Source organism: Triplophysa rosa, linkage group LG11, assembly GCF_024868665.1.
Source record: "Triplophysa rosa linkage group LG11, Trosa_1v2, whole genome shotgun sequence".
In the NCBI taxonomy this organism is placed as follows: domain Eukaryota; kingdom Metazoa; phylum Chordata; class Actinopteri; order Cypriniformes; family Nemacheilidae; genus Triplophysa; species Triplophysa rosa.
Window position 1 is genome coordinate 11,878,329 of NC_079900.1, and position 12,215 is coordinate 11,890,543.

At 41.1% G+C, this 12,215-nt stretch overlaps 4 protein-coding genes across 4 annotated transcripts; 2 read left to right on the forward strand and 2 right to left on the reverse strand.

The window, feature by feature from the left end:
* Nucleotides 1–1,629, forward strand: LOC130562186 (cytochrome c oxidase subunit 6A, mitochondrial). Its single transcript, XM_057347061.1, has 4 exons — nucleotides 1–135; nucleotides 885–962; nucleotides 1,071–1,213; nucleotides 1,404–1,629. Exons 2-4 carry the CDS (start codon nucleotides 887–889, stop codon nucleotides 1,491–1,493), a joined length of 309 nt encoding a protein of 102 aa, XP_057203044.1. The 5' UTR covers nucleotides 1–135; nucleotides 885–886; the 3' UTR covers nucleotides 1,494–1,629.
* Nucleotides 1,630–1,872: 243 nt separating this feature from the next.
* armc5 (armadillo repeat containing 5) lies at nucleotides 1,873–7,704 on the reverse strand. Its single transcript, XM_057347060.1, has 8 exons — nucleotides 7,366–7,704; nucleotides 6,737–7,122; nucleotides 6,629–6,659; nucleotides 6,411–6,521; nucleotides 5,372–6,260; nucleotides 4,336–5,126; nucleotides 3,770–3,902; nucleotides 1,873–3,670 (listed from the first exon to the last, which is right to left on the reverse strand). Exons 1-8 carry the CDS (start codon nucleotides 7,439–7,441, stop codon nucleotides 2,368–2,370), a joined length of 3,720 nt encoding a protein of 1,239 aa, XP_057203043.1. The 5' UTR covers nucleotides 7,442–7,704; the 3' UTR covers nucleotides 1,873–2,367.
* A 236-nt stretch (nucleotides 7,705–7,940) lies between these two features.
* On the forward strand, nucleotides 7,941–9,472 carry si:dkey-66i24.7 (uncharacterized). The gene is made up of 2 exons (XM_057346399.1): nucleotides 7,941–8,170; nucleotides 8,600–9,472. The coding sequence occupies exons 1-2, from the start codon at nucleotides 8,077–8,079 to the stop codon at nucleotides 9,235–9,237; spliced, it is 732 nt and encodes a 243-aa protein (XP_057202382.1). The 5' UTR covers nucleotides 7,941–8,076; the 3' UTR covers nucleotides 9,238–9,472.
* Nucleotides 9,473–9,509: 37 nt separating this feature from the next.
* On the reverse strand, nucleotides 9,510–12,168 carry LOC130561814 (uncharacterized). The gene is made up of 4 exons (XM_057346394.1): nucleotides 11,363–12,168; nucleotides 10,838–11,140; nucleotides 10,504–10,744; nucleotides 9,510–10,315 (listed from the first exon to the last, which is right to left on the reverse strand). The coding sequence occupies exons 2-4, from the start codon at nucleotides 11,138–11,140 to the stop codon at nucleotides 9,597–9,599; spliced, it is 1,263 nt and encodes a 420-aa protein (XP_057202377.1). The 5' UTR covers nucleotides 11,363–12,168; the 3' UTR covers nucleotides 9,510–9,596.
* Nucleotides 12,169–12,215: the final 47 nt, after the last annotated feature.

Genomic DNA, 12,215 nt, shown 5'->3' on the forward strand with positions numbered 1-12,215 from the left:
AGGAGTCTCATGGTTTAGGCCAGGACAGACCAAAGGACAAACAGACAGGACAGAGGTGTAGAAAGAGAAAGTGGCTAATAACTGGGACAACAAAGAATAAAAAAGGTCTCCTCATACATTTTTGAAGCAGAAAATGTAAGTGTTTGTTGCACTAGATGTATACTATGCTATGTTTCCTGTACATGTTAAATATTAAGAGCAATGAGGAAGAATTTCCTTCTTTTAACAGCAGTAATGCAACACAACAGAAACCTTGTTTGTCCTTGTGCGAGGGACATGTGGGTTATTGCGATGATCATAATAAGTCTTATCTAAATGTTTCAAAATAAAGGTTTGATATTAATGGTGCTACATAGTTTAAAAGGGGTTGAAGCTCAAATATCAAATAGCATTCAGGGCTGAAGCTTTTTAAAGGGACTGAATAAGCAACAGGCCGCAGCATGAGTAACATTAAATTGCCAAAAATGAGAATGACTTTTCAATTGATGATTACAACCACATGCTATATAGTTATTCGAGAAACCTCTTCAAAAGTTGAGAGATGTGAATGTAGTGCATATTCACGAGTGATTTGGTAATTATTTAACCTTATCTAGCAATACTTTCATTGTGAACTACTATTCGGCTGCTTTCTTTCTCTGCCGTATTTACAATTTCACCTTAAATCACACTGAGACTTACACAGTTGACATTTCAAAGTACATTTCTCTGACCTCCAACCTTAATACACTGAATGCAAGTACATAGTAATGTTACATTTGCACAATGTTTAATTTGTATAGAAGAATAATTAAAGGTATTTTAGTACCATTTTCAGTCATAATCATCTTTGTAAATACATAAAGATTAATAACCTTTGGCATCGTTTATTGTCTGTGTTACAGATATGGCCATGTCTTCAACTGCTATGGTGGCCCGGCGGGCCCTCACAGCTGCATCACAAGGGGGTCATGAAGGAGGAGGTATGACATTATTTATTTTAAAATGGTACACTTCAACAAGCATCTTGTTATATATTACAAACATTAAATGAGGTAATCTGATGTTTTAATCACTCGAATCATACACAGCAAGGACCTGGAAGATCCTGTCCTTTGTATTGGCCCTGCCCGGTGTGGGTGTCTGCATGGCAAATGCTTACCTGAAGATGCAGGCCCATTCCCACGACACCCCAGAGTTTGTTCCATATCCACACCTGCAGATTCGAACAAAGGTGACTCATACCTCCCCGTACACCCCTACCTGTATATGTGCCAAAACGTGAATCAGCAAATGTTCAGTTTATGTAGTCTGTATGCAAAACTAAAAATGCAAAAACAAAACAAGGCAAACTGAAACATTTTGTGACTTATATTTAACAGTAAGAACATGAATTTTCAATTAGCTTTTTCTTTGTCTCTAAGCCATGGCCTTGGGGTGATGGAAATCACTCTCTTTTCCACAACCCTCACACGAACGCTCTGCCTACCGGTTATGAGGGACCGCATCACTGAGCAGGACGCCCTCTGCTGTCTGCACTACACTGAACTGCTTCACAGTGTCTCCTGTAATGTCAATCACCAGAATCTTCACTCTGCAGTGACTGACAGACCTTTAACACCTTGAAAAGAAATAAAGTGTTTTCACTGTGAGAAATATTTTGTGTCTTTATCTAAATACACAAAGATTCTGTTTTCTTGCAGAAGCATTTTATGTGCAAAATTTCCTTAAGTTAGACATATGACCGATGCCATATTTCCTTACATTTTTAACGATTTTGCCATAGAACAGCATTATCTAAAACTATAGAAAAGGTAGAAAATATAGCAACACCAACACGTTTTATACAAATGTAACAAGCGTAAAGAAAACAGCCTTGACTAAAATACTGCAGAGCTCATTTATTTTCTGAAAAATGAACTGTATAGAGCCATGTACAAGAAGAAAAATATATCTAACATAAACAGCTCTGTCACTGACATCTTATTCACATAACATACTGTACAAAAAAAAAAAAACCGCATACTATATCTAGATATCTATATCTAGTTAGACTCTAACAAAATGTGGCGTAGCTTTAGCATCAATCCCCTTTTTTGGCAAAAGAAAGATGAAAGAATTGACGGCAAATTAACACAAAATACAATATGTATAAAATAAAGGTACTTACAGTTGGTCATTCTACTTCATATACAAACACAATTTCTTGCGGGAAATTAGCATAAAAATATTCAGGATTACAGAGATCCAAATATTTAGAGTATGTTATAAGATATATTTTAAATACATTTTAATAAGAAGGGAAAAAATTCAACAACAATTCACCAAAAACCCAGTATTTCCCTTTCTATAGTTTTCTAAATTTTCCAATTTTTACTGTTAGCATGTTTAGCTGAGGGCTGTTTTGACAAGGTTTAAGATGTCCTGTCTAAGTGCTTCAGTACAATCTGCCTCTTGAGCTAACCGCAGGAAGCAGTCAGCAGAAAGAGAGGGATGAAGAGCAGCAGGGTGGGACCCCTGAGGCCGCAGCAGCATGGAGAGAGATGCTTGGCCCAGTCGCAGGTACGAGTAGCGCTGTGAGAACCAGTACACCTGGGGCAAAAGAGACTTGAGCCAAGCTCCTTCAGTGTCATTGTCCAAAGAGGAAGATGAATTTGATTTTTCAACCCGTTTAGAGGCTTTGGGATGTTGTTTACAACGTTTCAACAAAGACCTTGGCACTGTTGGCTGGGCCACCGTTGCTTTAATTTTAGACAACTGAGACCTTTTTAGTACTGGGTGTGCTGGGACTTTGCAAGCCAAATCCACATCTGTACTGATATCATCAGAAGAGCAACATCTGGTCCGACTTTTTAGGACAGATGACACTGCCGATGAAAGAAGGCCAACACACAAGTCCTCAGCTGCCATTTGTAAACATGGTACTAAAAACCTACAAGCACCAATCATCACTTTGGCAAGTGGGGTTGTTTGAAAGCTTGACTCAATTTCATCCTCTAGCCTACCCAACCCAACAGAGCCAAGAGATCCCAAAAGAGGACAATTTGCATCTTGCTTTGACTCTTCTGTGCTCTGGCCTCCAATTCCATCAGTCAACCGACATCCATGCAGGTAGTGCAAAACTGGTAAAAGCATCCCACTGTTAACATCCTTGATACAAATGGCCTCACCTTTAGCTTTCTGGGCCTCCCCGAATCCTCCCGTCAACAGGGCTCTGAAATAGTCAGACACAACCTCTTTTGCTCCTTCTTCCCCAGCAACAGCCTGATGATTGGCTGGAACAAGGGTTCCATCATCAAGAAGGAAGTTTAGGTCATGTGTTGCCTCCTGGTACGGACACAATCGGTTCTGTGGTGGTTGGGAACAATTATAAGAGTTTCTGTCCAGAACTTGGGTTGTTTTCATTGGGCTTGAGGCGGTCCCACAATCTATGCTACAATTATTGCTGTCCTCCTTGGACCTTGACAAAAGACTGGAGAGGCAGCCAATCAGGAGGGAGAAGTACAAGAAACTGAGTCTGAAAGAGGACACTTGCTCAACAGGATATAACCAAGCAGCAAGAAATGATTTGTACTTATCAGACAGTCCATCATCATCTTGATCATCATCTTGACTGTGACAGCCAATCAGATCAAGAGCTGCTGCCAGCCCTCCATTGTCCAACAGCAGCTTCTTTAAAATAACTCTGTTGCTGTAGCAGAAAACAAAGATTCAGGTGATCAGGTCACTTACATACCACATTAGACCTTGAATTAAGCAAAAGTTTTGAAAGAGGGATAATAAAACATACCTGATAATCAGAGGCAGAGAAAGAACACAATACAACTTGTCAGATTTTGAACCTGACAGCATGATATGAGTAAGAACTCCAGAGCCAAAGCCAGACTCACTCTGAACCTTCAGATTACAGAGCAGACCCAAACCTAAGAAACAAGAGAACGTGTTAGCTTTGAATAAACAGCAGCCTGGACAGTATAAATCAGCCAAAAATGTATATTCTGTCAGCATCAAATTTTTGTCTGTTTGGAATTTCATTAGGACGAGTAAATAACATAAAAGTTCTTAAAGGGATAGTTCACAGAAAATGTGTCATCATTGTCTTCGCATTCATTTCTTCTGCACAACTCTACAGATATTTTTTGAAGAACGCTGGTAACCAAACAACACTGAACCCCACTGACTTCCACTATCTGGACACAAAACCACAGAGACATTTCTCAAAATGTCTCATACAGGTATACCGGTTTGGAATCACAGGAAGGTGAATAAATGAATTTCTATTTTAGGGTGAACTATGCATTTAAGAACTTACAAACAATATGCAATATAATTGTATATTAATATAACGTCACACACCTAGTTGTGTAATTCTGGCTTTTACTTTTTCTGACTGTTTGTTTCCAGTCTCTTGTCCTCTCACACACAGTCTCTGTCTGATCAAAGCAACAGCTCCAGTTCTAACCAGAGCCTGCAAGCAGTTTGGGTTACAGCTGAGCCTGCCTAGCATCCGATAGCATCGCCCGCTGGGGTCATGGTGCTGGGTGAGGTACAACAACAGCCCCGAAAACACGTTTGCGTTGATGAGTGATGTGCTAGGGTCTGAAGCATGTGAGAAGCGTGACAGAAGCATAAGAATGGGGGACTCTGGGGCCCAGGGCTCAGGGTGATATGGATGATGGCACATTTGGGTTTTAGACAGCATAGGGGGACTGTCCAGGGCCACAAGGCTATAGCGTGAAGACGTAGAAGAGGATGAAGATGCACGAAATCTCTTTCTGGGAGGAGAGGAGATCGGGACGGGAGATGAGGGGGTTGTGGAAAGTTTTATTATTGGATGCTCAGGCTGAGGGGTGGAGGTACAGGAAGGGTGTGGAGAGGATGGTGATGCAGGTAGGTTTCTCAGCCGTATGGTATGAGGAGATACAGGAGTTGAAGAAGAGGGTGAAGAGAGACGGTTGGATTTAGAGCGGGAGGGGGGAGACAAGTGGGGCTGACGCAAGGTTTGCGTTTCGGGGAGCTCAGAGGAAGGCGTAAGTAGTGAAGGCGAGAGAGCGGATTGAGGGCTGCCACCAACAACATCACTTCCACTTGGTGATTCAGACAGCTCTCCTTCAGAGGAGATCAGACCTTCAGAAACCAGCCAGGATCTGAAAGGAAGCCAAACACAAAGAAAATGAGCAACATTAGTACAAAAAAATATTCAATATGACATATATCATCAAAAAAAGCTCTACGCAATTGAAACAAAGAACCAAGTATATATTATATTACTAAAAATGAGCACCATCACCAAACTGCCAGGTGTAAAAATATGCGCTAAGTAAGAGGTAGAGATATCTGCAAAAATGTTGCATATTTAGTGCAACCAATATAATAGTGACTCATAGCTTACCTGAGGCTGAGAAAGCTGGAAGATCCTGATGTCTGGTCTTTGCTCACATCATCTCTCTTGTTCCCCTCAAAGGGTGAAAAGTCAAATGAGTCAAAACATGAGGTCATCAGTTCAGAGCTCGGAGAACAAGACAGGTTAGCGTCCATCTTTCCAGCAGTCAGTTCCTCTTCTTTAGAAAGTTCCACCAACCGCTTGATCAGCAGAGGCACCAACCCCAGTTCCTGCAGTTGTTCAAGGGCTGATTCATCATAGACAAAGTCAACACATGCTAAAAAAGCAAATCGCGTGAGCGGATGATTCTGATGGGCAGATAAAAAGCCAATGAGCACCTCCAGACCCCCGCTCTCTTTAACTTTGACCCTGTTCACAGCCTCTTTGCAGCACAAACACAGGGCCTTGAAAAACCCACCCGACTTAAGAGGATCCGTCTTCACTTCCTCTGCAAACTTCTGAATGACACCCAGTGAACCAATCAGTGGCCTCAAGCAGCCTTGGGAGCACAAGTTTGCCAGAGTCTTCAGAGCTAATTCTTCCAACGGCTGACTGTCTTCCCCTGAGGCAAGGACACCCAACTGTGTCATTGCCCCAGACCTTGACATCTCCCTGGCACACTCTGCACTGCAGCCTCTGGTAAGCTCATGAAGGGCACGAAGAGAAGCCCGCTGTAGTACTAAAGGGTATTCTGGAGCAATGAATGAAGCAAGAGCAGGTAGAGCTCCTTGTGAAAGCAGCAGATGTCGGTTGGCAGGCGCGTCTGAAAGGTAGACAAGTGCTCGGGCAGCAGACTGGGCACATTCCAGTTTTGGAGCGGAGAGCTCAGGTGTTGGAGTCAGGGACGAGGGAGAGGACGGGGGTGGAGATAGACAGAGAAGGAGAAGTGGAACACCACCTAAGAGAATGAGACAACAACATTTACCAGCTCAGCGTTTTGCGATAAAAAGCTGACAGTACATAATTACACTCTACTTGAGAATATAAGACAGAAACATTTTTAAAGATTTGTGATAACTATTATAAGTGCAAAAACCCATAAACTTACCTGCAGAATGGACCTCAGCTGAACCCTCTGGGTCCATGGCGAGATTTCCCAGAGCTCTTGCAGCTCGATTTTGCACCGTATCCACAGATGCATTCCTCTTGAGAACATCAACTAGAAAAATTCAAGATTATTATGACTTGACTACTTTATGAATACATCATTCATTTATTAAATGTAACATAGAAATGTGGTTTTCAAAGAAACCTACACTGACTTACCAACAGCAGATACACCATCAAGCTTCCGTACCTACGAGAGCAAAAAACTCAAACATAAAAGAACATAAAATGTGGGTCACTTGATAAAATGTTGCATTATGCTCTTACTTCTGTTCTTGTCCCTTTCTCAGTACAGCAATTGGCCAGGATGCTTAGTGCCAGGTCCAGTAACTTTCTGGAGCTTTCTGGTCGTCTGAGGAGATCCAGCAAAGGTGGCAGTCCTCCTCGTGCTCGGTACCGTGCTATCCTACTGCCTCCTCCTTTGATGTGCTGGGTCCGAATGGCCACCAGCGCTCTCCATTGGCAAGCTCTAAGTCTCTTGTCTGCATCTCTGGATTTCTCTCCTGCATTGACGGGTTTATTTCCAGCTTCAGTCAGTCCACTATCTGTCAGTGTACTTGCTTTGGACAACTGAGTCAAACACCAGGTGAGTGAGGATTCTGGGACCTCTGGAGTGCTGGTTGAAACTTTTGAACTTTTTTTTATTTCTTGTCCTAAAAGTGTGGACATGATGAATCTTCAGAACCCCACCACCTTTCTCAGAAGCTTAATTATTTAGTTTTTTTAAAGATACAACGTCTCGGTGACTTTAAATAAAGTTACGGCTAAGTACAACGCCAAATGGATATTATTAGATAAAATGCAAAACAAAACGAAACAAAAATATTTTCTACTAGTACGTACATAATTGGCACATTCCGTCTAACAGAGAAATAAACATTTAAAACTACACCTACCATGTTCACCAATCAGAGCTAGCGCAACATCCGAGCAATGACTTCTGGGAAATAGAGTCTTTTCAGAGTGCGACATATTTCATTAAGGCCTACGCCACGAAAGGTAGGCCACAAAGAATAAAGCACAGACAATGCTGCCTAAGAGTACTCTATTTGGGTGTATTTTGGTGTTTCGATGAAGAGTAAGAAGGCTTTATTAACCTTTCATCCTACTCACGTCAATTTTCCTGTGCGCAACAAAGCGCAATCGCCTCAGATTAGCACTGGCGCCATCTTTAGCAGAACGACAAACAGAAAGGTTTGTCAGAAAGGAGGAGGGGGCATATGTAGAATCGGTCTCTTTAAATGGGAGTTGTAGTTTCAGGACAACTGTGCCGATGGCTTTATATAATACACTGGATACCTAAACGTATGAACATATGAATATTATTTATACGAACATATTATGTACTCCCAATAAAGAAAATATTCAAAGCACCTTGATTTTTTACCATGCGCATGAATCGCTTACAAAATAGTGGAATCCATTTCCCACAATCCTCCGTGGCACGATCTGTCTATTTCCGTAAAAAAACAACACCCTTTTCAGCGCTGGATCTGGTGCGAACAAGGTCGTTGTTATTATCATCGCTGTTTTGGACTATCGGGGAAAATCATCGCTGGAGTTGTTAAAGTCCACGGTTAATCGAATAAATACAAAATAATTTCAGAATGGAGGTCATTGAATCAATTGTCACAGACGGCATTGAAGTGGAAGAATCAACGACTACAATTTCAACTTTGGAGAATGAAAAGTCAAAAACAGGTGAGTTAGGAGTAGGCAATGCAGCAGTATGCGCACTGGGGATTGCAAGCGAGGAGGACATACGATGAGTTTGATGCATAGATTGGTCTTCCCATTATAACCGCATTGGCTTGTTTAGGAGAGTTCTAAACCTTCAATAGTTTTTCATTTTGGTCGATTTTCCCCAACAAGTATTTTTTATATGCTTATTACAGCATTGTAGTTGTTTCTAATGAGCACACCAAAAATATACAAATTGGGTTCTTGTTGTTAAGATAACAATTAATTTGAAACGTTTAATAAAACGTTAGAATAACGTTTAAAAGACGTTAAAATAAAATATTGCAAATTTAACATGTTTATTTGTAAACTTAAAACTGCAAAACGTGTGTGCAGTGTCTGGTTTTCAGCAATAACTGCTATTATAATTTTAATATTGTTTTTATTCAGAGTTTGTGTGGACACTACAAGCAACATGGCATCTAGTCCATGTTCGCCTGGAAATGGACCAAAAGTTTGACCAGCCTGTGTGCAAAAAGAAGAAGCTGTGGGAGACTGTGGCTGAGAGAGTTACTGAAAAGTTAAAGGTGGATGGCTGCACAGACATCCCAGTCAAAGCCTTTGAATGCGACCTGAAATGGAGAAACATGTTAGCAACATACCGCAAAAATGCTGAACGAGCCAAAAGACTGGGAATCAATAGCGTACACTGGGAGTTCTTCAAGGAGATGCACGAGGTGCTGGGTAGAAGCTATGAGGAAATCGAGGCTCAGCGCAAGGCAAAGCTTAATGGCACAAAGCTTGGCAAGGCAATAGCCAGTAAACGATTCACACCAATCCTACCAACGCCTACCTCAGTCACAGCTACGCAGTTACCCAACACCAAGCCTCCTCAGGATTTACTGCAGTTGTACCTGGAGCTACAGGAGAGGAAATTGAACATGTGGGTACAGCAAAAAGCTCTAGAAGAGAGGAAGATTGAAGCCATCAATAATCTGGCACGTGCCATTACTTGTCTGGCACAGGACAGTAATGTGCAACTGACTCAAGAATGTGTCATGCCAGACATCAAGATTTCCCAACAATAGTCGTGTTTTTGGTATGTTCATATTAGACTAAGTGAGTGGATTTATATTTTTGGAGATGTTGTAAATCCCGTTATAGAACTGTTTCGACATGTAACAAAATGAATAACGTAATGTTACCTTAATGCTTAGTCACTTCCTGCAAAGTAGCCTCTGTTTTACATCCATTGAAAAAAATATTAGTTAACATTACTGAGCAGTTCATGTCATAATCATGTAACAGAAGTAAATGACAAGTTGTTAATGGTATTTTTGTGTTTTAATAAAAAAGTTAATACAAAATGTGTTTATTTTTCTCATACCACAAAATATTTGGTATTTTAGAAAATATTAACATTGGTCATAAAATGGTTTTGTTCTGCTTAAGAAGTCCCTGTTTCCAACCCGCTGTAAAGCAGATTCACGACAGTGTCCCTCATTTTCACCCCATCAGCATCGTCTTTTACCTCTTCCACATCTTCTTTTGTGGTTTTCTCTACCAGTCCCTTTGTCACATCCCCCATATCCAAAAAAACATTGTTTAATATACAAGCAGTCAGAACAACAGCTTTTGCCCTTTCAAAGTTTCCCATATCCAAATATGTAAGTTTCAGGAATCGCTGTTTTAGGTCGGCCACCACCTGCTCGAATCGGCCCAGATGGGTCGCCACCACTCTATTATAAAGGTTTTCTTGAGGGCTTTGACCTGTAGCAAATGGAGTAAGTATTTGCGCTGTCAGTGGGTATCCAACTCCGGCTATCAGGCAGGTCCCTGGAGGCACCATCTCAGGGTTTTGCTGGAGCCGTTCAACTAATGCACTTCCTCTGTTTTTTTCTGAGCCTTTGCTGATGTGGTAGTAAATGAACCTCGCCTCGCTGTTGCAGACCAGTTCCAAGTTCAGCCATGAATCAGGATGGGGATCAGTCTTAAGTCTCTTTGCATCAGGAGCGTCGCTTTCGCAATCCTGCTTGGCGGTGAGTATGCGGATGGGTATGCGTGTGTCTCCCAGTACCCCAAGCACTTGAGGGAGACCTCTCTCTTCCAGGCCTTCGTTGCGAGCCAGCCAGCTGGAGAAAGGAACCAGATGAACTGCCCCCTGTCCTACAAATGGATGAGACAACAATAAACATTTTTTGAAACAGACCAAAGTTATGGCCTGTATGTGGTTCAAAACAATAAGTGAACAGCTGAATCTTTTAAATGCATTTAGTAACCAATACTGCATTTTTGTTGACTGATAATAATTTAAAGACACTGTAAATTATTAACTATGAACTACCGATTCGTACCTGTAGGCCATTGAATGAGCTGATCTTGTAGTGCTGTCACTCGTTCACAGAACGAAAAGAAAATCCTATGTATGTTTCCTTTCTCCAGATGGAAACTGGAGGACACATTGCGATAGCTGATGCGTTTGGAAAGGAGGGTGAGTGACAGGAGGACAGTGTGAGACAAGGACAACCGAGCTCTTCCAGACAATCGGTTCTTGTTTTGGTTTGTGCTGGAGCTTTGCAGAAGATTGGTCACATACTGACAGCAACAATAATAATAAAAAGTACAATGAATAAATAATTTATTAACAGCAATAGAAATACCAAATTTATTTACAGAAAGTAACCTTACTTTAACTGCAGGATGTCCATCGGTGGGGTCAGGAAGCTGTGCGCGGTGCCCAGAGACAGATTCGTACACAGGTGGCCCTGACTTTGGTGTCAGCTGAATGGGTACTGAACCCTCTTTTGGAGACACTTGAATAAAAACGGAAGAGGACTGTCCCTGTGCCATAATGTCAGCCTCCAACATTTCCTCAACTGCCCGGTCCAGACGTTGATCAAGCTCCCAGTAAGACAGTGGCTCCCATTCAGACTGCATGAGGTCCATTATCGCCCGTCCTGCGGCCGCCACAAACTTATTACGGGACTCCATCTACAATACAATTGTATTAAAGTTGGAGAAACGTGACGTTATTATTTCAGCCAAAATCAGCAAGTATCTTCATAAAAGCACGCGGTGATTCCGCTATTAGAACAGATTCAGAAGAGCAACAAGCAAAACGAGCAATTATTTATGAAAAATCGTCCCATATGTCAGTTCAGTCATATGTGTTTTGTTAAAATAAGTGATAAGAAAGGACAAAAGCTCATTTACATAACGACGCGAGAAGCCAAAACACCAAAATATTTAGAGTTCGGTCTTCTTCGTTAGTTTAAACAGCAGCTTGCATCCATTGTGTTGCATTACACTGCCATCTTCCGGTGATAGCTGACTCCTAAATGTAGTCATAATGAATTGTTTTCATATAAGGCCGGTTTAAACAACAGGGAAAAAAAACATTTTATTACAACACAGGTTTATTGAGGGTGGTCACTTACACCACATTACAGTTTGTCACTTAGTCGTATTTTTAGCCCTATAATAGCCTGCATTGATATTTCATATTTACTGAAACTTACAATATTCTTCTCGGTTTTATGATGGTTGGCAAACCAACTAGTACATGTCAGCAACTGGAATTGAGAGTAAAAAGACTATAAAAACTATTTCTAATTTAACATTTTCTTTAAATATGTTTACAGAGCATTGTTCATATGTGGTTGTTTCATGGAGTGCATTACGGAACACACCTTAATCACAAATTATCTATTCTTATAATTACTAGTTTTTCTAAAGGCTTCACTTCGTCATGCTGTGCAATACCACACTGAGCACAACAACTATATAAAGATTCACTTTACCCATTGTTAGAAAAAGTAAGACAAATGTATAGGTGGACTAAAACAAAGTTTAGATTTGGTATATTTTTTATATTTACTTCTCTCTGCCCCAGCTTTTGTTTGCATATTGTATGAATGCATCCAAATCTCCTGTTGCCACATTTAGTTTTACATATCTTAAATCTCAGGATGTCTCGGTGCCACAGGTTAACCTCTGCACGAGTTTCCTTGATGCCGAGAAAGACCATGCGTTGACCAATTGTTGTAATCGGTCCATTCTCCAGTAA

Coding starts and splice junctions, on each gene's coding strand:
- LOC130562186 (XM_057347061.1), top strand. CDS start 887: ATGGCCATGTCTTCAACTGCTATGGTGGCCCGGCGGGCCCTCACAGCT. Junction 963..1,070: donor AGGGGGTCATGAAGGAGGAG/GTATGACATTAT, acceptor AATCATACACAG/CAAGGACCTGGAAGATCCTG. Junction 1,214..1,403: donor ACCTGCAGATTCGAACAAAG/GTGACTCATACC, acceptor TTTGTCTCTAAG/CCATGGCCTTGGGGTGATGG.
- armc5 (XM_057347060.1), bottom strand. CDS start 7,441: ATGTCGCACTCTGAAAAGACTCTATTTCCCAGAAGTCATTGCTCGGAT. Junction 6,261..6,410: donor AGCTGAGGTCCATTCTGCAG/GTAAGTTTATGG, acceptor TCATTCTCTTAG/GTGGTGTTCCACTTCTCCTT. Junction 3,671..3,769: donor TCTCTGCCTCTGATTATCAG/GTATGTTTTATT, acceptor TTTCTGCTACAG/CAACAGAGTTATTTTAAAGA.
- si:dkey-66i24.7 (XM_057346399.1), top strand. CDS start 8,077: ATGGAGGTCATTGAATCAATTGTCACAGACGGCATTGAAGTGGAAGAA. Junction 8,171..8,599: donor GAATGAAAAGTCAAAAACAG/GTGAGTTAGGAG, acceptor GTTTTTATTCAG/AGTTTGTGTGGACACTACAA.
- LOC130561814 (XM_057346394.1), bottom strand. CDS start 11,140: ATGGAGTCCCGTAATAAGTTTGTGGCGGCCGCAGGACGGGCGATAATG. Junction 10,745..10,837: donor ATGGACATCCTGCAGTTAAA/GTAAGGTTACTT, acceptor TGTTGCTGTCAG/TATGTGACCAATCTTCTGCA. Junction 10,316..10,503: donor GCTCATTCAATGGCCTACAG/GTACGAATCGGT, acceptor ATCCATTTGTAG/GACAGGGGGCAGTTCATCTG.